We start from the raw sequence: 26,283 nt of genomic DNA, 5'->3' as shown, positions 1-26,283 counted from the left end.
TACTTCCTCAAGTAAGGGCGGAGGGTATCATTCATGGCGGATTGGAACGTTGACGGAGCGTTACACAGGCCAAAAGGCATGACTCTGAATTCGTAATGACCTAGGTGGGTTCGAAAAACCATTTTATGTATGTCATCTTTCGCCATTCTTATTTGGTGAAACCCTTGACGCAAGTCAAGCTTCGAGAAACAAGATGCCTGGTCCAGATCATCCAGTAATTCATCTATGGTTGGCATCGGAAAACGGTCTTTAATGGTGACCGCGTTCAAGGTCCGATAGTCTATGCAACATCACCAAGACCCGTCCTTCTTTTTCACTAAAAGAATGGGAGAAGAGAAAGGGCTATGGCTAGGTTGGATGAGATTAGCATCACGCATGGCCAAAATCTGTTTCTCTATTTCCGTTTTCTGGAAGTGTGGATATCTATAAGGGCGGACGTTGACGGGAGTGGTTTGGGGAAGAAGATGAATGTGATGTTGAATGTTTCATGGAGGAGGCAATTGAGTGGGTTCTGCAAAAATGTGCGGGTAGCAAGTCAGGACAGTGGTTATCGGGGTTGGGATGGAGGTGTTCTCTGTAAGGGATAAAGAGGGTGATGAAGAGAATGATGGAGGTGAGGATGGAAGCGGGGTGGTGGTGATATGAAACAAAGCTGAGATGCTATGGGTCTGGGCAAGTCGTTTTATTTGATGGGCTGAGGCTATGGACGGAGTGGAGGGTGCGATTGCGCTAAGGGTAATGTTTTGGCCCATGTGAATGAAGGTCATGGTCAAAGTTTGGTAGTTGGTAGTAATTGGGCCCAAAAGCTTTAACCACTGGACGCCCAAAACAATATCTGCGCCACAAAGAGGTAAGTGGTACAGATCAAGGGTGAACTCATGGCCTTGAATCAGAAGCGGAACCTGGAACGACATCATGTTGCAATCGAGGGTGTGGCCATTGCCCACCATGACTCGCAGAGCTGACGTCGGAGTTGACGGCAGGGCGGGGAACTTGGCCACGCGCGATTAGATGAAGTTGTGCGTGCTACCTTCGTCCACTAGAATGACCACTTGGTGGTGGCGCAGAGAACCTAGCAGGCGGAAGGTCTGCGGCGCCAGGGTACCTTCCATGACGTTCAAGTTAATTTATGGAGGCAGAGTGGTGTCGTTCTCGGACCCAGGATGTGACTCGAGGGCTGACGGACCTGGTGAAGTGTCGAGGTCGTCACCCGTGATGAGAATGTGTAAGTGTGGCTTGCATCAGGGACCATGCGACCATTTCCCATCGCACTGGTAACAGAGCCCTTGCTCACAATGGATCGCCATTTCTTCCGTCGTGAGTCGTTTGAGTGGGATCTTAGGGGGGGGGCTGTGAGGGATTGTGATGGTGTTTTGTGCGAAAAATTAGGGTTTAGTGGAAAGGAAGATGAACGATTACCACGGCGGCAATCCATCATTTTATCTTCTTGTAATCGCGCGAGTTCAGTCGCCTGGGGTAAGGAGAGTGGCCGGAGAGCCTGAACCTTGCGGCGCAGCTTCGGTATCAATCCAGACACAAAGCAGCTCAACATACATGAGGGGGGGAGGCCGAGAGTCCTGTTTGCGAGTCTCTCGAATTCTGTGAGGTATTCACTCACGGTGCCGATCTGCTGGAGCTTGAACAAAGTGCCCTGTGGATCGTCATAATAGGATGGAGCAAATCACGATTCTAGCGCCTGCAACATCGCCGACCAGGAATGGAGGAAACCATTTCGAGCCATCCACTGGTACCAAGACAGCACCGGTCCGTCCATGTAGAAAGACACAACCATGAGACGCTCGTGGTCCGGGATCCCTTGATAGTCGAAGAATTGGGATATTTTGAATATCCACCCAAGCGTGTTTTGGCCGTCGAAGCGTGGCACGTCGAGCTTCATGTGGTGGCGGTGCGCTGGTGGAGGAGGTGGAACGGGTGACGACGACGACAATTGTGTAGGTACTGGTATGGCGGAGAATCGCTCGACGAGGGAATCAAATTTTGCAGTTAGCAGGGTCTGAATTGATTCGATTTTGTTGTCGAGGTTTTTTTGGCCAATGTTGAGGCGACTGATAGCCTCTTCGAGTTTATCTGTGGTAACTTGGTGCGTGTGGTGTTTAGGCATGGCGGATGTGGTGGTTGTAACGGTGGCGATTGGAGGATGTGGTGGTGGTGGCAAGTCGGACCAGTTGATAGAGGACTGGGATCAGAGAAAAAAGGGGAAACTACAATATGAGCTAAGTTGAGACGTCAGACTTCTTATTATTTCTTTGTTGTTTGCGAATTTATACAAAATGGAATTCTAGCTGAAGCTTTTACAATTTGTTGTACAAGGGAGGGAACTAATGAGATTACTGGGATTTCTTATACAACGATTCACACATACTCCTACAGGTATGTGGGTTTTCTTATGACTCTTCTTGGCCTGTTACTGCTGCTAGCTAATGCCTTGTTCCCCATTTTCTGATCTTCATCCAGCCTAGCATTGCTATCAGAAGCGTAGTTCAGTGTTTGGGAGGCTCAATTTTTTGTCGAGGAAATAGTTGATTGTGGTGATGTCTATCAGTCTATGTCCACCTACGTACATGCCACGCTTTCAATCGCATTTCTTGAATAGGTTGGGTCAAGTGTACTGAGGATCACTTAACAGAATATTATGAAGATAAAGGCTAAAAACAAGTAATTTTCTATCTATAATATACAAACAAGGTCCTGACAATGCTGACTTGGCATTGCCAGGGCTAACGTGTCGGCCTGTGATGCTCCCAAATTCCCGCCCAAAAATGTTGTTATCATGATGCATTTATTAATTTTGGCCATATTACTTACTTGTCGCTACGGTTATCGATGCATTAACCATTCCAACGACATTTATTGCGCTGTTGAAGTGACTGTTTGCTTTTCGATTTCCAATTGGCTTTCCATTGTATTTGCATTTCCAATGAGCTCTAGGGTCATGGAAGGGTTATGGGGTTAGATAGCCATTTGGTATTCCACTAGTCTTTGAGCAGCTTCCGATACTGGTTTTCTTTTTTCTCCTTGTTTTCTCCATTTTTCATTTTCATTTTCCACTATAGTTGCATACACATAAGCCTTCGTAAGTTTTCATTTCCCTCCTCGTCTTCTACGTTTTTTTTTACTTCTATTGTGTATGATTCGTATAGGAACTTTAACATCGTATTGTCATTGTATGCATTTTCGATGCTTAAATCCGTATGTTTCACTTAAATTTTATTTTGGTTTTTTGTTTTTTCAAAATGTTTTGTTGCGGTGAGAATTTTTTGTATGATTGGCTTAATTTTTGCATGTTCTGCATTTTTTATGAATCACTTTTGTATGCAGAGAAGGTGAAAGAACACACTAAAGCTGCGATTTTTATCTCAAAGCTCCATGAGTACAGGTTCATTTTCTTTGTTCTTTACTTTACGGTTTAACTCCATGAGTAGCGGTTCATAAACACACCAAAATTGTGATTTTTATCTCAAACTCCATGAGTAAATGTTCCTTATCTTTGTTTCTTTACTTTAGGGTTTAATTCCATGAGTAGTTGTTCATAAACACACCAAAGCTACGATTTTTATCTCAAAACTCCATGAGTACAGGTTTGTTTTCTTTGTTTCTTTACTTTACGGTTTAACTCGATGAGTAGTGGTTCATAAACACACCAAAGCTGTGATTTTTATATCAAACTCCATGAGTACATGTTTTTTTTTTCTTTGTTTCTTTACTTTACGGTTTAACTCCATGAGTAGCGGTTCATAAACACACAAAAACTGTGATTTTTATCTCAAACTCCATGAGTAGATGTTCCTTTTCTTTGTTTCTTTACTTTATTGTTTAACTCCATGAGTAGTTGTTCATAAACACACCAAAGCTGCGATTTTTATCTCAAAACTCCATGAGTGCAGGTTTGTTTTCTTTGTTTCTTTACTTTACGGTTTAAGTCGATGAGTAGTGGTTCATAAACACACCAAAGCTATAATTTTTATCTCAAACTCCACGAGTACATGTTTTTTTTTCTTTGTTTCTTTACTTTACAGTTTAACTCCATGAGTAGCGGTTCATAAACACACCAAAGCTGCGATTTTTATCTCCAAACTCTATGAGTACAGATTCGTTTTCTTTGTTTATTTACTTTACCGTTTAACTCCATGAGTAGCAGTTCATAAACACACAAAAATTGTGATTTTTATCTCAAATTCCATGAATACATGTTCCTTTTCTTTGTTTCTTTAATTTACGGTTTAACTCCATGAGTAGCGGTTCATAAACACACCAAAGCTACAATTTTCTCTGTAAAAAAAATTACACTATTCTCAAGTTCCTTCCTCACAAATGTGTTGATATAGGATATCTCTCACGCATTGCAGTTTTGTTATAACTATTTCACTTTTTTTTAATTTTCGTCATTTTCGTTTTTGGGGTATAATGGATTTCTTGTTGTTTTTCATATAAGGAATCAAGATGTTTTCTACAAGAAGCAAGAAGCCATGGGTAAATGTCTATTCTCATCCATCTTTTTTATGATTAAAAATCTGCACATATTGTATAATACAACAAAAGGTCAAAATATATTGATAATGTGTCTTTTGTTTAATTTAAGAAAAATAAAATTATAAAATTATGAGTGTACTCTAAATTTCTTACATGATTTATAGCTACATGAACTAATTAAAAATACACTTCTACTTGCAATTATTCTTTCTCAATGTTGTTGGTGCTCAGCCGAGTCTGTTATGAAGGGAAAATTTGAGTAGTGGTGGTGTTGGATTTATTTGCAATTTGGCATTAAGTATTTTTCATTATTGAGTTTGTGTAGGAGTAATTATTGTGTTATTTTGTTAGGACTAAAATACTCAACATAAAGTGACATTATGAATGCTCGAAACTTTATTCCAATAATTACATATGTCAAATAAATTTAAGAACATGTGATTTTACACTATTCTCAAGTTCCTTCCTCACAGATGTGTCAATATAGGATATCTTTCACGCATTGCAGATTTGTTACAACTATTTCATATTTTTTTAAAAAATTTCTTCATTTTCGTTTTTGGGGTACAATGGATTTCTTGATGTTTTTCATTTAAGGAATCAAGATGTTTTCTACAAGCAACAAGAAACCATGGGTAAGTGTCTATTCTCATCCATCTTTTTTTATGATTAAAAATTTGCACATATTGTATGATACAAAAAAAAGGTCAAAATATATTGATAATGTGTCTTTTGTTTAATTTAAGAAAAATAAAATTATAAAATTATGAGTGTACTCTAAATTTCTTATATGATTTATAGCTCTATGAACTAATTAAAAATACACTTATACTTGCAATTATTCTTTCTCAATGTTGTTGGTGCTCAGTTAAGTCTATTATGAAGGGAAAATTTTAGTAGTGGTGGTGTTGGCTTTATTTGCAATTTGGCATTAAGTGTTTTTCATCATTGAGTTTGTGTGGGAGTAGTTTTTGTGTTATTTTGTTAGGACTAAAATGCTGAGCATAAAGTAACATTATGAATGCTCGATACTTTATTCCAATAATTACATATGTCAAATAAATTTAAGAACATGTGATTTTACACTATTCTCAAGTTCCTTCCTCACAGATGTGTCAATATAGGATATCTCTCACGCATTGCAGATTTGTTACAACTATTTCATATTTTTTTAAAAATTTTCTTCATTTTCGTTTTTGGGGTACAATGGATTTCTTGATGTTTTTCATTTAAGGAATCAAGATGTTTTCTACAAGCAACAAGAAACAAGAAACCATGGGTAAGTGTCTATTCTCATCCATCTTTTTTTATGATTAAAAATTTGCACATATTAGTATAACATCTGAATTGACTTTGAGTAGAGACAAGAACCTTCAGATGCTATCAAACTCTTGCTTAGATGGATAGCTTACAAATGTTGATTGGACTGAATTATTGTGTCTACCTTCATGATGTTTGCACTCTGAACCACGAGAGTGTCCTAATCCAAAGTCACTACTTGCTGCTCTAATACCTCTCTAAAAGGATTCTGAGGTTAGACAGACTTTATAATTTTAATCGAAGATAACCTATGCAAGGATAACATATGCAGGAGTGATGTATTGTAAGCAGGTCGTACATTTTGGTGACAAGTTCATCTTTGAAGAACCAATTGAGAGATATAGTTATTTGATATCAGCTTTTGTTTTTATCTACTGTGGATGAAGTTTGATGTTCATATAAGGGTGGTTGAAACGAAGGAGTGGATAAGGGTGGCTGAAACTTTTAGGAGTGTTTGGTTTCATTGTTTTCTGTTTTCATTTTCACTGAAAACAGAAAATGGTGATAAAAATGTGTTTGGTTGGATTTCTGAAAACATTTTCAGTGAAAATAAAGACAGGAAACAATCAGAAAATGAAAACAATAAAATTTCATTTTCAGTGTTTTCAATTGAAAACAAAAATCTCTTTTTGGGTAAAATGAAATTGTGGTGGTAATAAATATAATTTTAAGCAAATCTAAAAATACAAAAAGACAAGAAATCAATATATCAGTATTTTTATTTCATGAAAATAAAAAAAAAGTCAAACCAAACATGTTTCCAGAGTTCTAATCTTTTAAAAATGAAAATAGTTTTCAGAAAATGAAAATAGAAAATAAAAATACAAATCAAACACACCCTTAGCTTTTCATTTGCATCCCACGTTTTCCTTTCATTTCACTATCATAATTTAAATTGAGCATATTCCTGAAACATCTCAATTACAAATTATTGTTTCACACTCACCATTGTTTTGCATCCAACGCTACCATATATAACAAATCTCTTAAATCAACTATTTTAAGCAATTACAAATTTTTCGCTTTAATTCAACACTATTTCATAAAATTTAAAAACAATATGTTGGGATATATTCAAGACTATATTTTTTCATATTCTCTATATTCCTTTATATAATTTTATATGGATATAGATATTTTCTTTTGTTATATATTTTAGTAGTACTGATTAATTTTTTAAGGCTTAAATATTTTTTTAAAATTTGTTAATTATATTTAAAAATTCCTTCAAATTTTTTTATTAGTCATTCAAATTTTCAAAAATTTATTTTTAGTATATATATATATATATATATATATATATATATAACAGTAGTAAATATATAAAAAGTATATAAATATATAGAAGAGTAGCCTAGCAAAACCATCATTTTAAACATATAAAAAGTATAGATAGGTTAAATGATCAAAACAAATATTTTATATTATTGATACCTGACTTGATCAAGGGATAAAATGAGAGTTTTGATTTTAAAAAATTAACCTTTTATTTTTTTTATTTCTATTTCTAAACCAAATACGTATTGAGAAAGAGAGAGGTGATATGGTAAGGTAATGTTGTATGGGTTCTCCTAACTAAAACTTTTTTTTGGAAATATGTGAGTAATGATGATGACACATTAGTTTTTATATTGTCGCATTGAATGCTACTTCTGCTACGACGCTTCTTCTACCATAGCCTGCTCTCTATCGTCATCGCTATGCACTCTCCACTCTACACGCTCTTTTCCTTACAAACACTTTGCACCCTATCAACTTTTTTGCTTTTAAAATATATTGAATAAAAAATATGTTTAATTTTGTCTTAAAATATAATAATAGATACATCAATTTTCATAATATTATAAATTTTATATGAAAGTTTATTTAAAAGATTAATTTATGTAAACATTTTTATATCATTAATCAATCATAAAATTTGTCAACATAACTTATAAAATAATTATTATAAAATTTAATATTTTTTTTCAATATACTTACTATAAAAATTAATAAATTTATCATATATGATAATTTTATAATTAAATAATAATATAATTTGTACACATATTATTTATTTATTAAATTATAGTTGGAGAGGATAAAACTATCAAAATTTATAAGTTATTTTCATTCACTTTAAAAGAATACATAGATATATATGTAAAAGAATATAGTTTGATGAGACCTTCTAACAAGACATTCATATACCATGGGGATGACCTCCTTATTCAAACCCAAATACCAAATATAATAATTTTATATGATAGATACAACAAGTAGTTTATAAGTCATTTTCATTCATCTTAAAAGAATATATAAATATATTAAATAGTATAGTTTGTGGAGATCTTCTAATTTCCTAGCCCTTCTACCACCACGCGATGACCTCCTTATCCTTACAAACTATAATATAATAATAGATACAACAGGTTTTAGTGGTATAAGAAATTTTATATAATAGATGCAACAATTTAAGTCGTATAAGAAATTTTATATGAAAGTTTATTCAAAAGTTTGATTTCTCTTCAAAGTTTTTCTATTATTAATCAATCATAATTTTTTTAGTATAACCTATAAAATAATTATTATAAAAATTAATAAATTTATCATATATGATAATTTTGTGATTAAATAACAATATAATTTATGCCCAATATATTCATTTATTCAATTATAACTGAGAAGAGTAAAATTATTAAAGTTTATAAGTCATTTCCATTCATTTTTTTAATAAATAAATTGTTGGTCCAAGTATATGACTCCAATAATCCTATATTGTCGATACATCGTTTAAACAAGGATAGACTTAAAATTTTAAAAATTGAAAAGAAAAAGATAATTAGAAATAAATACATGCAAGTGGGATTGTTTTAACAGTGACTTCAAGTGTGATTGCTTCAATATTGTTGCCCGGAGGTAGAACAACACATTTCAAGTTTGTTATCCCAGTGCCTGCAACACAAAATTATACATGCAACATTCACTAGGGGAGTAACTTGGTTTAATTGTTGCACATCTCAAAACTAATAATTTGGGATAAAACTCCAATGTGTCACAGGTACAATATTGAGGCACTTGACAAGAGCTTAAAAGACATCATGCACAACGATAAATCTTTTGGAGGAAAGGTCATTATTTTTTGTGGTGATTTCTGTCAAATACTACATGTTGTGCCAAGAGATAATCGCTTTGATATTGTCTATGCAAGTCTAAATGCATCATACATTTGGGACCATTGTCAGATTCTTAAGCTGACAAAAACCATGCAATTGCAATCCAATCCTGCTGCCCATACCAACTGTGATGACCTCAAACTATTGTTCAAGCAACGGAGATGAGTTTCTTATCAAGGACTTTCAAGATCCTATCAAGGCAATTGTTCAAGCAACATATCCTGATTTATTAAATAACTATAGCAACAGAGATTTCTTGCAAAAAAGAGATGTTCTAGCCTCTATGAAACATGTTGTTGACAAAATAAATGACTATGTCCTATCTTTGATTCCCAGTGAGGAAAAAGAATATTGTAGTGCTGATAGTATTGATAAATCTGATGAACTACTAAGTCCTGCTTTCGGAGTACTAACACCTGAATTTCTAAACTCATTGGAAACATTAGGAATACCTAATCACAAGCTCAAAATCAAGGTTGGTACTCCCATCATACTACTATGGAATTTGGACAATGTTGATGGGTTATGCAACGGAACTAGGCTTATTGTGACAAGACTTGGTTCAAATGTGATTGAAGCAGAGATTATTACTGGACCCAATGTAGGTCATAGGACATACATATCAAGAATGAATTTGTCTCCTTCTGATTCTCCATGGTCATTCAAACTAATTAAAAGACACTTTCCATTCATGGTTTCATTTGCAATGACCATTAAAAAATCTCAGGGACAGTCGTTGGCACTTGTAGGATTGTATTTGTCAAACCCAATTTTTTCTCATGACCAACTATATGTTGCATTTTCACAAGTTTAAAGCAAAAAAGGACTCCATATTCTTATTCATGATAATCAAGACACTTCAAAAAATACTATCATTAATGTAGTATACAAAGAAATATTTGCAAACTTATAAACACAGTATGCTTCCCAAATTCTTATTTCTACATATGCATTATCATTAATCAAATTTATTTTCTATCAAAACATTATTTGTTGATTTCATTTTCAATTTATCAATTTCTAATCATATAATTACAATATAGTACGTTTTTTTTTACTTTACTGTTACTTATACTTTGTTCAACATCAACACTCTATTGCAATTTCATTATCTTCAGTTCTCAATTTAATTTGATATAATACTTTTATTTCTTTACTATTGCATGAGATCAACAACAACACAAATGATCAAAATTTGTTATGGAATCACACCCACTAATGCATATTCATTTCAATTCACCCCTTTTCAGGTTAGTATTGATGCATATAGTAGCAAATTCCTACTTGGGATTTTTAAATATTCACTCACCTTATCAACATATGCAATCAATTCATTCATTTTTGTTCATTGTCCAACCTCGCATTCACTATATCAACATATTACTAATGATAATCACACCAAGACCATCAAAAGCATTCTACAATACAATGAGGTTAGTTTCAAATACATACTTAAATTAATATATTTTTTTTCTATCAATACTTCAACATTATTATCATCCCAATAAACAAAATTATCAAACTGTATACATGTAGTCATAATTTACATTTATCAATACTCAAATAGGAATATGAGTCTGTGCATCAGCACAGACGTCTTTCTAATTTAAGAAAAAAGTTGGATAAATAATAAAGATATAAAAATATATTAAAATTAAAATTTTCACACACGTGCTAACATTGATGTGACATTTGGCTTATTACATCATTATTGATGGCATTGATTAAAATAAACATTTTAATAAAATTTGGACCAAAATTAAATAAAAATTATTTGCAAAAAAGCTGAAATAGAAAAAAAAAATTATAGAGATTAAAAGGACAACAAAATTGGTTAATAATATGTTCCTCCCCCCAATTTTCTTATGAGTCATCCCCAATTATATGCAGTACATGATATGGCAATGTATCCGTGATAGGGAGCCCCACACATTCAGTGGTTCAATAATAATTCACAGCCTATAGAAAGTGCACGAGTGGATGCCAGTGACACAATAATTAAGTAGTGACAAACTTGGTTTGAGTTATATTGAATCATCATAAGCAAAATATATAAAAGCACCCCCTATATGTTTATTCTGCTAGCTGAGGCTGCAGCATACATAGATTTGTTGATGAACTTACCTAACATGCCACTTTTCAAGGTCAAGTAATCCAATGAATGAAGTCTTGCTCCCTTAATTAAATTAAGCAAATACATCTACAGTGTTAGTTTGGCAAGTGCTTGAAAAAAGGGAACCTAGAGCACAACCACCCATTATTTCTTGTTTCTTCCTACCACATATAATTGAAGTCTTGACAAGCTACATATTAACAAATGAAATGGAAGTGATGTATATATCTAATAAACGTCAAACTTTTACCTTTTTCTGTCTCCTGATCTTTTCACTTTGATGGAATTCCTACCCGCACACTTATTCATCATTGAAGTTTCTTGATATTCCAATTGATGAAGACCGAAAAGGTTCTTCAACAGTGAAAGGTGTCTAAAGTTTAATTTTAAGAATATTAAAAACATAGAAGTCATATCTTTTTTTTTATAGAATCATGTCCTTTCTCTAATTTGTATATAATGTGGTATCACCTATAGAAGAATAATGAAGTGCAGAAGTGGAAATATTCTATTTTCCTAAAACTGAAAGCATGCATGGAAAGTAGCTAGATTACACACACACACACACAGCAGGAACCAGTAATAGTGGGAGAATGGGTGCTATGCATACCTGGCAGGAGCCACCTATATATGAGGGTGGGCTACATTGACTACGAAAGAGACACAACTCATACTTTTATGCTTCTTTTAAGGGTGTCGTTACTTTTATTGGTACTTCTTGCATAGAATATGTGTTGCGATTTTAAAACTAGATTATAAGAGGAGAAATATTCTTTACTTATATATTGTCTTTATATTATTTCTAACATAAATGAGACTTGAATTTTTTTAATGCACTCCATTATTTTCAATAATTTTTGCTTGTTGCATGAATATTATGATGGGTGATATTTTTAACGGATCTAGGATAAATTTGGATACCATCTTAAAAAATAAGATGTGAACTAACTCAATCTTATAAAATCAACTTATAAAGATAAAAAAAATTATATTATATATTGGTATTATTTTCAGTCAATCTAAAATTTTGTTTATTCTAATATTCTTTTTGTGGCAAAATCCATGATTCAATGAAAAAAGATAAGTAAATTTTTATTTATATTTGGGATTGAAACCATGACTTCTCATTTTTTTCCCAAGCTACCACTTGAGCTGGTAAAGTTTTTTTTTAAAAAAATAAAACAAAATATATAATTAAGATGACAAGGGGTACTTAAACCTATCTACTAACAAGAAAAATAATTTTGGAAGGGATACTTAAACCTAATTTTTAAAAGCAAAATGTATTAAAAACTCATTAAGTTACACCAATTGTTGATAGTGACAATAATAAAAGATAAGGAAGATGCTAATGTTTGGTCAAAGTGCAAACATCTATACCACTTTCATGTCACCAACATCATTTCTATCACTTAATGAATTCTCAATATTGAATCCATTCTCATCTTAACACTCAAAGCAAGACCAACTTATGATCGCTAAATAACACATGGTTAACACGTACAACATAACATGAAAAAAATTGAGTTTGAACTATTTTATAACTATAATTGGTTTTTATGTGTTGTATGTCATTTAAGGTCTTATATTGTGCTACAATGTTATTTTTGTCTTTCCTCGATTGTAACTCTTTCTTGGCTTCTAAAGCTTGATCCAATTTCATGAATGAGTTGCATGATGAACAAGGTGTAAATAAGGAGGCCGTAAATGAAATCAAGAAGTGTTGTTACATGCTTACATCTTTGCATAAGAAAATGATTTATTTGATAATTAAATTATAGAGTTTAATTTAATCAAATAAATACTTTAAAAGAATATTATTGTATTCTTTGTTAAGACCAAAAATATAATTAATATAAACATAAAAATATCTTTTGTTAAATGTGGAAGTTATCCATAAAAATAAGAATTGAATAAGATTTTATTACTACATATCAGGATCACATAAGATGATTAGTTATCATAATTAGTCTATACTTATTTGGAAAATATCTTTGCTTAAATCAAGAAGCTTATTAAAATAATGAAATGAGATTATGTTAAATCAAATCTCTCTTCTGAAAAGTCTCAAATTCATATATCTTTAACACTATAAATATAAGTCTCTAAGAACCAAATGCACCAAAGTCAAACTAAAAAAGCTCAACAAGCGATAGTTGATTGCATAGATTGGTCTAGCTGTAGATACATGTAGAGTGTAACATTGTGTTTTTTTAATTGATTTTTGAAGTGATTTAATTAAATTATAAGAGAAATTAAATTAGTTCAAGTACTTGAATGAATGAATTGATAAATTTGGTGATTTGATTGTATGTGTGTATGTGGTTAGTGAGTTTTAGTGTTTTGAGCTTAAAAGGATGGTCTATAGTTTATGGTTTGAAGGGGTGGGTGCGTATAGTAAGATTTAGTTGTGACAAGGAGAAATTACAAGAGTCATATATCCTCTTTTGTGCTGAAACTCTCTCTCTCTCTCTCTAAACACACTTTTCTTCAAAATTCTTTCTTCTCCAAGAAACCACCATTATAGAACCTTGAACTTTGGTGTTGTGGAAAAAAAAAGCTCATTTTTCCTCCCTTTAATGGTTGTTGACTGGCCCTAGGTAAGATAATCTCTCATTTTCCTTTCTTTGAGTTCATTTCTGTTTCCCCTAGAGCAACCATGAACTTTCATTGAAAAGCTTGGTTTTAAGGGATTTTGATTCTATTTTTGGTTGGCTTTGGTTGATGCTGGAATAGTGCCGTTGTTGTGGGATTGAAGGAAAGTTCCTCACTTGGACCCAAAACTCATTCTTTTTTCTTTTCTTCTTCAAAGAGTCATCATCTTGGGTTTGATAGGTAATAGAAGCTTTATCCTTTTTTGTGCTTAGGTTGTTGTGAATTGGTTTCAAGATTGCTGGAAAATGAACCACACTATTAAAAAATGGAAGTTTTAGCATTAAAGGTTTTGAGTTTTAAATTTTGGGTTGTTATTTATTTTATAAATATTGATTAAAAGTTCCTACTTGTGAAGTGTTTTGATGTTGTTTATGCATTTGAAATTGATGGGAAAGAATTTAAGTTTGTTTTGGGATGATCTAAAAGCCATGAGAGGAAATTCTATAGAAAATTTGAAATTCTGCAGAATTTGCATCTAGTGACTATTTTCGCATCTAGTGACCATTTTCACATCCAATGTCCAATGATCATTTTGCGTCCAGTGATTAATTTTTGAGTTTAGTAAACATTTTGAGTCTGATAATCAGTTTGAAATCCAGTAACCATTGAGTCTGATGATCAATTTGAAGTCCAGTAATCATTTTGAGTACAATGATTATTTTGAGTCCAATGATCAATGTTGAGTTCAATGATCATTTTGAGCCCGATGATCAGTTTTCAATCCAGTGACCATTTTGAGTCTGATGATCAGTTGAGTCCAGTAATTAGTTTTGAGTTCAATGACCATTTTAAGCCCGATGATCAGTTTTGAATCCAGTGATCATTTTGATTCGATGATCAGTTTTGAGTCTAGTGATCCATTTTGAATCTAATGAACAGTTTTGAGCTCAATGACTATTTTGAGTATGATGATCAATTTTGAGTCCAACGACCATTTTGAGACCAATGATCAGTTTTGAGTACAGTGATCAATTTTGAGTCTAGTGATAATTTTGAGTTCAGTGACCATTTTGTATTCGATGATCAGTTTTGAGTTCAATGATCATTTCGATTCCAATGATCAGTTTTGATGTGGATGTGATTAATGTTTGTTTTCCTTGCATAAATTAACTATTTTGAGATCTTAATGAATTTATGATGATAGGAGATGCGATTGAGATGATGTTATTTTATTATTAGAGTTGACTTTATGTTGAGATCATGAGATTCACATTCATATGAGTTTTTGGTGAGTTATTTGCAAGAATTCAAGGTGTTGTAATATCTTGCAATGCTTATTGAACTATATGTGGGTTCATGAGTGTCATGAACATATGAATGGTAAGTCTATGATGTTGAGATTGGTGAATAAATTTGTGATGACATTTGATATTTATTTGAATGATCATAATATACATGCATTGATGAATGACATGATATGTGAGTAGACACTGGGGTGCTAAGAAGACCCTCAACCTAGTGTTGGAGATTATCGTCGTGGCTAACGTCGAATGGGTCTATAGAATGGATGGTTAAGCGAATCCCTAGATAGATTAAGGTCTTTGCAAGCCTTAACGAGGTAAGCCACTACCCACGCTCATTCATTTTCAATAAAACCACACTTCTTTCAAAGGATTAATTCGAGTCTCTCCGAATGGTCAGATCATAGAGTGCAACTATATAAGGGATGTGCTTGGGTTAATTGCTTAAAAGATGAAATCTTCCAAGAGTAAAAAGTCAGCATGACATATCATGATAGTTAAACATGTGCATTGATAATTATGACTTAAGAATAATGTGTTACTTAAGGAGTTGTATTAGTTGGCTATTGAAAAAATGGAGGATTTCTATATCTTTTTTTAACATCTTGATATCATATTTCTTTTATATGTTGTTTTCTTTTAAAATAAGTTTACTCTTGCATTTTCTATGAAACTGTGATGATTGTGTCATTTGATACAAGAACAAATTATGATGTAACCTTTTAGGAGCATGTCACTCGTAATTGATGTGGACTTGGTATTAGACTTGGGGTGAGATCAAACCCTTTTCTCTTAGTGGGGAACAACTTAAGGTTTATAAATCTTCATGAATCTATATTGTATTTATTCACTGAATGAAATCCTTGAGTTTTGTTTGTTGATTTATTTATGATGTTTGATGATGTAGTGTCGTGGGACACACATATCTTTATGTTTTATGATTTGAGAATATTTTATGGATGAAGATTATATGACACACTTGTATTAAGAAAAGTTAATGTATTTTCATTAATTAAACTTATTCAAGAGTTTTAAAAGGACTAAAAATGAATTTTTCTATGTTAAAACCTTAGTGTTTCATGTAATGACATTTGAAGTTGTTAGATAGAGTTTCACATAATTGAAAAAAACATTGTTATCCAAGTACATAATTATAAATTTCTTTATTTATTATCGTTGTATGTTTTGAATGCAAAATATATAAATCATATTATTTTGTTGCAAGTGTTAAGAACACTCCCTTATAACTATCACTTCTAATGTCTTTTTAATCAATTTTAATTCTTATAACCAAGTTTAACCCATTGTTAATAGTTGTATAATAATATAACGTTTGGCTGTTTTAAGTTAAACTTTTTTATTAAGGTTTTAGGGTTTCTAAACCTCTCATAGGTCATTAATTAAATCCTGAAGCAAGTGTCATAGTCCTCATTTTTTGTCCAAGACAGCGCCTTTGTAGTTCCACGTAGGATCGATCAAGTCTCCAATGGAGAGGGTGTCACTCACAAAAACTTGATGAGTTACAAATTGTGATATGAGCAAAAATTGACCTCTTACATTTTTCTCCAAATCATCATGATCAATTTGAAAATTTTAAACAAAGTTAATATGACATCAAACTTATTCCGAGTCTGGATTACTAATTCCACGTTCAAATGATGTGAAAACACGAGAGGAAAAAAATAGCTTAAACTTTTTTTTGGTGAATTAAAAATAACTTAAACTAAAACGGAAGTCTTTGTGTGCTAATTTTCACTCTGTGACCAGATGGCTGTTATTGTCCTATTAATATTATCGCCTGCTAATAGCCTCATAATTAATTATTCCACGTGTTTCCTTTAAAACATTTTAACGGTTTACAAGTATCTGGGTTGTGGGAATCTACATGTACCATGATGGATGTTCAAGTTTTTCTTTTTTTCTTATAACCTACTGCTATTATATGCTGTTCAACAGTTCAAGTTAACATGTGATTAGTGTCTGACCAAACATAATCCCTTTTATCTGGCAAAAGAGCACGTATGAACATTGTGTATAGTACCACACTTTTGCCAAGTTGACGCAAAATATTGAAAACAACCTAATGATACACACAGTAATGCTACTTCAAGTACATCTTTTTCTTAAATTTCATATATATTGTGTTCATTTGCAACATTTTTTTATCACTTTTCATTTTGAGGCACAAATTTTAAGACTTGCCTTTTGCTTTAAAAAATTATTGTATATGAGTTGGCTTCGAGTAATTGAGGTAGATATAGGAAGTATGATAATTAAAATTTACAATATACTCTTCATCATTGTACCTAAAATGTATAGTTTACATTAAAAATGTTTATGGAGAAAAAAAATAATTTTAAAAATTTGTCACTAAAATTTTTTGTGGTATTGATGAAGAAAAAGAAATTAAATTTTGTCCCTGATACATTAAATTTTTGTACAGTGATAAAAAAAAGTCATGATGACTAACAAAATTAAATAAAATCACTCAAGTTCACTCTTTGTCGAGTCAGATTTATTTAAAACTCAGTCAATAATTATAAAGATCGAGCTAAAATAAACGTGTCCAAGGCTATATATTATTAATATTTCATATACTTTCACGCGATTAACATTAGATTAATGGAGGGAATCATCAATCTAGTTCCTGAAAATTTGGTGCTAGTTACATTACATCACTCCCTAAAATATGAAAATACTACTTATATATATATATATATATATATATATATATATATATATATATATATATATATATATATATATATATATATCTTAAAAATGAAAAAATACACTAAATATATAGTAAGCTTTTCATCTTTTAGAAATGAAAATATTTCAAATCTCTTGGGGACCAACATTTAATCAATACTTATAACTGCTAGGGAGTGAAATAAGAAAAAAAGGTGTTGGATATGAAGCATGTGGAGTGGCTATTATTTTAAGCAACTACAAACATTAGGTACAAGTATAAAAAGAAAGCACAAAGGTAGAGAGAATGTCTCTGATTTAATTAAGTTGGAAAAGTGTAAGGTTCTACAACTGTTTTCCAAGTCCCAAAACGCCTCTGTGCCAGTATCCATGTTCTTTTGCAGTTACACTTAAGGAGAGTCGCAAACCTTAACTACGACATTCTTCAGTGACACAGTACACTCATCTTTCTTGAGATACCATACCAAGGTCTGATCAACATTTTTTTTTTAACCTAAGTTTTAATTATATCTACTCAATCATTTAAAATCCAAGTTGATAATTTTTTTTCCTTCTCATCACCACTTTTAAGACCATATTAGTTTATTTTTTTATTTTTTTCCCTTCGTCTCTTGGGGGGAGGAAAGGATCAATGTGTTTGTCTCTGAAGTGTTTAATTATATTTATATGTATGCATTGGTTTTCAAATTTGTACTTTAGATAAACATGTGCACTGGTGCTGAATCTCGAGGAGATATAAATGGTGATCCTGTGATTTCAAAGGTTGGAGGAGGAGACTATGAGGATAGAATGAGAACCATAGAATTGGAAGGTGGTGGAGAAGAAAGAGCTTGCAACTGTGGCACATTTGTTCAAGGGCTTCTTCAAGGCATACACCATCATCTCACTGCCCTTAATCTCCCTACCCTTTCTGCTTCTGAGGTTGGTATAATCCCTCTCACTGTTCTTTTGTTCTTCAAACCTTTTCTATCTTGCTGTTTTTCTAACTTCTTTTTGCTTTAAAAGGTGAAAGTTAGTATAAATATATTTGAAAACCTCATCATACAAATGAAAATTATGTATGAACACTCCATAAAATAAACATTCAAAACAGAGGTAGAAGCGAGAAAACTGTAAATATACAGGAAATATAGCGTAATAAGAAAGAGAGAAATACAAAATAATAATGAATATTAGCAAAATATTTACTCAATTAAGGTATCCAAATATACACTACCAAATATGCATTTGACATCGTCCAAATTGACATTGGTTATATTCACACTTAAGGCCTTTTTTTTTTAGTAGTGATAGTTATTCTCATTCTCATACTTGATGGTAGGAAGGAAAGTTTTAAGAAACTATATTGATATTGTATAATTGTATTGTGAAGTAAAAAACAAATGATATGATGCAAACTAATAAAGATTATGTTCACGTGAAAGGAGGAAAACGCCGAGACATCTATGCAGACAATTTTCTTGGAGCAAGTATTTCTTTAATTGGTTTGAGCTTTTTGTCATTTTATTATAGTGATAAGCGGCAGTTTCAGTTAGGCAATCGAAAATATGTTGGAAAAAAATGTAGTTTTTTTTTTTTTTGGAAAGAACAGCTTTTCAAGAAGAAATCAGAAAATTTTGTAACAAAAAATTTTGAACAGCTCAAAATAAGTTAATTAAGCACATACTTCTTTTTAGTTTAATTTAAATTAAATCTTTTTAATCCCTTTAGTTTAGGCACAAATCAAAGTGAGTATTAGTTAATGTTTCTTTAGAATTTGTTAAAAAATTGTCATTGAATTATATTTAAAAGATATTTTTAAATTCATTTAGACGTATATGAAGACATTTAAATTCTATAAAATAAATTACACAATATATTAAAAGAAAATATTATCTTTTGATGACTTAAATAAGAAATAGTGGTGACCATATCTTAAGTGACCCTTTTATGTAAGGTATTTTAAGCTTCATTATTCCATCATGTAGGGAATTTTCCATTATTCTGGATGCTGAAACCTTCTATTATCAATACTAAATTGATCTTTTAAATAACCCATCTAACCTTTATCTACAGTATAGAGTACAGACATAAATTGCTTGCTTGTCAATTTAAATCTATTGTGCTAATAATTGAGGCATGCACACGTGGGTGACCCTCTTTTTTTTTTCTTTTTTCTTGTAACTTAATCATTGATTTCTCTTCTCGTTAAAGTGGAATATAGATCTGTAGTTTAAATAGTAACTATTTATTTAATAAATTTTTATCAAATAAATAATAAGTTAAATTATAAAATCATTATAATAAATTAAAACTTGACAATTTTTCTTTACAATATGTAGATAAATGGGCTTAGTAAAAATTTATAAGGATATTATAAATCACTTTTATAAATATAAATAAACTCTTTTAAATACCATATATCTAAACCCTAAATAAAAAACATAGGTCGTTTGATGCTTTATTTGCTTTCTTTCCTAATCTTTCACTTAAAAATGGTACAAATTCACAATAGTTGATGATGTACGTACAAATTCACAATAGTTCTTGCCCTAAAATATTAGATTAATTGTTCATACTGAAAACAAAGAATAAACAATCAAGCACTTGCTTTGTAAGTAAGTTTGTGCTACATTTACATATGCATGGTCATTGTTCAACAATATGACGACCAATTCATTTTGTTTGTAATACTACTAGTCACTTGTAGCAAAAATTGCGTAATTCTCTGTACATAACCTTTGATTGTGTTCTTGACTTTGGTTAAGTATAGATATTGGATTTCATTGTCTAATAGCATAAAGAATTTCTCTTACTCTTTTTCTGAATGGTTAAGGAATCTCAAGGATTGTTTGAAAGGGTTATAGGGAATCAGCTTTTTGAATGAAATACACTACAGCTCTACAAGAATATAATTGATGTTAGCAAGAATATAATATCATAAAAAGAATTAAGCACTAACCATGTAAAAAAGTTTACGCAATTATTCAATCATAATTTAATATATGTGATAAATTAATTTACTTTTAAAATAATTATTTTAAAATAATTCATAAAAAATAATTTCTTTACTACTCCTTGTACGCGTATTCTTTTCCGGTTAACAAAAAAATCGAGTAGGACAGAATTATGAAAGTACCAAAAATCTAAACACAAAAGACAAATAAAATTCTTTATATATTTTTTAATTTTCAAATTTAACAATGGCATACTGTTTAATGTGTTTTTTTAATTTCTCAATATACATTTAACAAAATTTATCTAATGTTGAAAAACCATTGACATATCATTATATACTTTAAGATTTTGACGGTAAAAATACTCGACATAAAGAAATTTCTTCCTGAGATATATTTTTTTGGATAAACAAAAGAATTTATTTAATAGGAAAATTTTCATTTCAGGATATGTATGAACACGTACTTTGCTACTTACGTTGCAGTTTTGTCCCTGCTATACTAAGAAGAACATGATAGTTTTCAAGTACAACTGGAATATAATCTATCTTGGCTTTCTTCTCATGCCATATATTTCAACAATCTATACTAATTAATTAATCTTGCTTGAGGCTAGTCAGTGATATATGGGAACTGAAAATCTAAAATATGTTACCATGCCTTAGGTTATTATGGCCACGCACCTCCTCTCTTGCTCATCATCATTGTTTGATCCTGAGTAATTGCAAATGTGTCTGGGGTCAATATGATATAATTTGTATTCTTCTGCTTCATCCAGATGAATCGAGACCGAAAATATGGAGGCTCTGTCTCTTAGAAATCACTTGTGTCTGTTTCACACCACAAATCCTTTTTTGCCATATTGCATGGCACTTTTCAGTGTCGTGTCGTAATTATTATTATTATTTTACCTTTATCATAACATTGCACAAAATTTGGTATCGACTATCAAGTGAGATTCGAAAATCATTCATGGAACTGCTAATCGCTGATATACATATAATTAATAATTTTTTTACTACATAATTAAGAATATCTTGATTTTGTGCTAAATAAATTATGAATATAACCGTGATGTTCAACATTACTACGTCTATAAAGCATAATTCATTGTTTATATAGTAGAATTTTGGTAAATAATTCTTGGACATTCTTTGGTGTAAAAGATAACAAAAATAGAGAAAAATGATAGATATTTCTTATTTATGAGTGTTCAAATATTTCTACCCTAAAATTTTATATAAAATATGCAGAACCTCGTGGTATAGAATATAGATTATTTTTTGAAAACAATATTATGTTTTCAAAAGCATTTTCAAAGCATTAATAAAAAAATAATTTTTTTTTTCATAATAACCTAAACTATATGCGCACGTCTGTGAGACATGATCATAATCATAATACCGCAGTTTCTGTTGGCGGCTTGTCCTAAACTAGACCCTATGTCTGTTAGATCTGGAAGCATTTTTACATTTTGTCATTTTTTCACCTTTTTTTTAGCTTCCTTTTTCCAGCTACACCATTAATATATAACACCTTCATATTTTATACACCAACAGAATTATGGCAGTAACTTTTCTTTTCAACCACTTGCCTGTGCTTTTCTTGCTAGGAACCTGACTAATTAAATTGAACAATTTACAAGCTTCGATGTTCCAACTTTTTTTCTTTTCTACTCATTATTTTATCAATTCTTTTAAAACGTCTTTACACTTCTGAACAAAAAAAAATAAAAATTAACCCCTTTTTCTTTCTCTGTCAGGTGATTTGACATTTTACAGTGCTGTTAAAGAAATTATGTAAAAAAAACTTTTTTCTTTATGAATAAAAATCGGGGAGAGAAGGATCTCATCTGAACCTTGTTTTGATATTTTACAAGTTTTGACGTGTTAAAGTGTATCGATATTTTTTTATCAGCATTTTCTATAAGTTGACGTGCATTTTCTAATTCAAGTATTCTTTTAAGGGTTTTATGAGTGTTATTTTGCGTTTCTAATTTGATTTGATCCATTTGTGAAAAATATTAAATATGAAACAATTCAATCCAATCTTATAAAGGAATAGATTGAATTGATTATTTTAGTTTTTGTCTTATTTTTTAAGGGATAATCTTTTTATTTTTTATTTAAGAAACAAAAAATTTATTAATTAAACATTGATTAAAAAAATGCATTCATACTTGCAAAATAGAAATTGGGGTTGTAAAAATTGGTTCTAATTTGAAAGATCTCATTATTCTATGGTAACAAAATATAATTTTTTATGAAAAAATGATAATTTGTTAGTTTTGATAAAATCAGTTGGAGAAATTCCTTCGTCATTCTCCGATCACTGAAATGAATCTTATATCTCCACAATATATGTATGTTAACTTGGCTAATATGAAAAATGCAATTTGTATGCAGTTGAAAGAAGAGTTGCAATCTCTTGCAAAGGTTGCATGTCCCATAATAATGACTAGCCTAATGATGTACTCTCGATCTGCTGTGTCCATGTTGTTCTTGGGTCGGCAAGGGAAAGTAGAGCTAGCAGGAGGCTCACTAGCACTTGGATTTGCCAACATCACTGCAAATTCAGTCCTCAAAGGCCTCACTATGGGAATGGACCCAATTTGTTGCCAAGCATATGGTGCAAAGAGATGGTCAGTTCTCAACCAAACCTTTCTCAGAACTCTATGTCTCCTCCTACTTGTTGCCATACCAATTTCAGTTTTATGGCTAAACATGGAACCAATCCTTCAAATGCTAGGTCAAGACCCTGAAGTCACAAAAGTTGCCCAAGTTTACATGGTCTTCTCTATTCCAGAGTTGCTAGCTCAGGCTCATCTTAATCCATTGAGGTCTTTCCTTAGAACTCAAGGCTTAACCACCCCAGTTACTATAGCTGCTTCTTGTGCAGCACTCTTGCACCTTCCTATTAACTATTTCTTGGCCACATACTTAAACTTGGGGGTAAAGGGTATTGCATTAGCCACTGGTTTGAACTCAATAAACATGACTTTGGGTTTGTTGCTATATATTTTGTTCTCAAAGAAACCACTTAAGCCTTGGCAAGGTGCTACACTTCTCTCAGCCTTTCATGGATGGAAACCACTGCTGAGTTTGGCATTGCCTAGTTGCATCTCAGTGTGCTTGGAGTGGTGGTGGTATGAGATAATGTTATTTCTGTGTGGCTTGCTGAGCAATCCACAAGCCACAGTTGCTACCATGGGGATCCTCATTCAAACACTAGGGTTCTTGTATGTGTTCCCATTTTCACTAAGCATAGCATTGACAACAAGAATTGGTCACTCACTAGGTGCAGGGCAAGCATCCAAGGCCCAAAGCACAGCCATGATAGGGTTTTTCACAGCATTCACCTTGGGGATCACTGCCTTCATTTTGCTGTTTTTTGTGAGGAAATCATGGGGTAAACTTTTCACTAATGAGACACAAATTGTTGAGTTGGTCACAACCATACTTCCCATTCTAGGGTTGTGTGAGGTTAGCAATTGGCCCCAAACAGTTTCATGTGGGATTTTGTCAGGCACTGCTAGGCCTTATTTGGGTGCAAGAATAAACTTGTGTGCATTTTATCTAGTTGGATTGCCAGTTTCTGTTTTTGCTACATTCATATACAAGTATGAATTGGTGGGTTTGTGGTCTGGAATGGTGGCTGCACAGGCTTCATGTCTTTGTATGATGGTTTACACATTGATTCAAACAGATTGGGGGCAACAATGTAAGAGGGCTTTGGAGCTAGCTCAGAAAGCAACAGAGCAGGAAAATAAAAATGATGAGGAAAGTGGGTTGCTTGGTTCTGATCAATGAGATTTTTACAAATTCATTTTTTTTTTTGCGCGGTGTTAGTTAATTGATTAACCATATATTGTTCATTTCAGTAACCATTTATTGTTGATTCATTATTAGGATGTACAAAAGAAAAAAAGCTTGTGCATTGTGAACAACTCATTCACAATCAAAGCTTTATTTAGTTAGCAATATGCCATAGATGATACGAAAAATTGCTTAGTGGCATGGTCCACGTACAATTAATCAAATTTTTGGACAGTGTTCAAAGAAGTATCCATGCCAGACATCATAATATTTGTTGTGACTAGCTTACATAAATCGTGTTTCTTGTAATCTATGACCATGGATTTCCGACACGAACATGAAACATCATCACATAGACAGAGACGCTTCAACGTGATTAATGTTAAAAATATTGAATAATAATGAGACACCACATACATATATATAGTAACAAAAAATTAAATTGATCAATTTCTATGATCATAAAAATACTGAGAATTTTTTTATATATATTTTATGTTATATGTTAAGCTGATTATTATTATTATTATTATTATTATTATTATTATTATTATTATTATTATTATTATTATTATTATTATATCAGTATTTACGAAAATTGTTTTTTATAATAATTTTAGTGTTTTGAAGTATCCATTTATATGTAAGGGTTGGGTCAAGGATGCAAGCTACGTGGAAGTTATAGTTCATGTGTTTTAAACTTTATTAGAAATCTAATGAAGGAGTAGTAACGTGTTATATAGGTGTCAAGGAGGTATTAATATTAGAATTTTTTAACATCAAGAGGCCTTTTTAGTAGGGAAGAAGTTTTTTTAAGTTTGAAAATCATAATTATTAGGACAGTAATGTTTATCTCCTATGAAATGGCCCCTAGAAGTTAGATGATTGGCACAGTAATGTTGTTGAATAACGAAACACCAAATAAGAAAACAACAAAACATATTGACAATTGAATAAGAGCTTAATCAAAATAAGAATTCCATATCCTGTCACGTACATTACAACATTTTATGCTTTAGGTAACGCCAATGACTCCAATGATTGGAAAATTGTTGCCTAAACACAGAATAGGCAACACTTTTATAACTGTTGACGATAATATATTTGCTTTTTTACTCTTCTATTAAACTTTTTATATGTAATTGTTGCTTATTTATATCAAGCCACAGCAAAAATCGTTGACAAGCTAAAGTCTATGTTTTCTCAGTTGTTGATGATCTATTAGGTCGCATTGTGGAAATGTTGCCTTTAAATTTTAATATATCCAACACTTGAGAAGTGTGGCCTTTAAAGAATAAAATTAAAAAAAAAAATGGAACTGGGAAAACATATGAACTCGTGTTACTAGACTAAAATTAAAATTTAAAACCCTAAAATATCTATCATCTTTTAGTGAAAGGACTTTCTATGTGCAGCACAACACAATCCCATTTGTCGTCTCTTTCTCATCCCATGTTCCTCGTCTAGCATTGCCTCTCATTTCTAACTTTCTATACAAGTAGGTCCCTCTTAACATTTATTTATGCATCTTCCTCTCAATCTCTTTGATGCATTTCTTTAATTAATTTTGTAGTATGCTTTCAAAGAATGGGTTGTCCTTGATTACCAGCGTCAAAAGTATGGTGCCTCCAATTAGTTTAGGCAAGCAACAATTGGAGTGGGATCTTGGTAGTAGCCGATGGTATGGTAGACGGCGTAAAAATTTGATGTGACATATTTTTCTCTCACAATAATGAATAAGAAATTTAATGTAATATATATATATATATATATATATATATATATATATATATATAAAAGAGTGATTGATCCAAATCTCAATTCAATCTTATATTTATCAAATCC

At 31.7% G+C, this 26,283-nt stretch overlaps 2 protein-coding genes across 2 annotated transcripts; both read left to right on the top strand.

The window, feature by feature from the left end:
- Positions 1 to 9,096: 9,096 nt before the first annotated feature.
- Positions 9,097 to 9,780, top strand: LOC114404837. The gene has a single exon (XM_028367591.1). The coding sequence runs from the start codon at positions 9,097 to 9,099 to the stop codon at positions 9,778 to 9,780; it is 684 nt and encodes a 227-aa protein (XP_028223392.1).
- Positions 9,781 to 18,013: 8,233 nt separating this feature from the next.
- LOC114405977 (protein DETOXIFICATION 53-like) lies at positions 18,014 to 24,637 on the top strand. The gene is made up of 3 exons (XM_028368512.1): positions 18,014 to 18,155; positions 18,387 to 18,608; positions 23,029 to 24,637. The coding sequence occupies exons 2-3, from the start codon at positions 18,393 to 18,395 to the stop codon at positions 24,430 to 24,432; spliced, it is 1,620 nt and encodes a 539-aa protein (XP_028224313.1). The 5' UTR covers positions 18,014 to 18,155; positions 18,387 to 18,392; the 3' UTR covers positions 24,433 to 24,637.
- Positions 24,638 to 26,283: the final 1,646 nt, after the last annotated feature.

This window comes from Glycine soja, chromosome 3 (genome assembly GCF_004193775.1).
Source record: "Glycine soja cultivar W05 chromosome 3, ASM419377v2, whole genome shotgun sequence".
NCBI classification, from domain to species: domain Eukaryota; kingdom Viridiplantae; phylum Streptophyta; class Magnoliopsida; order Fabales; family Fabaceae; genus Glycine; species Glycine soja.
The sequence above is the reverse complement of the archived record's forward strand: the minus strand, read 5'-3'. Positions and strand labels throughout refer to the sequence as shown.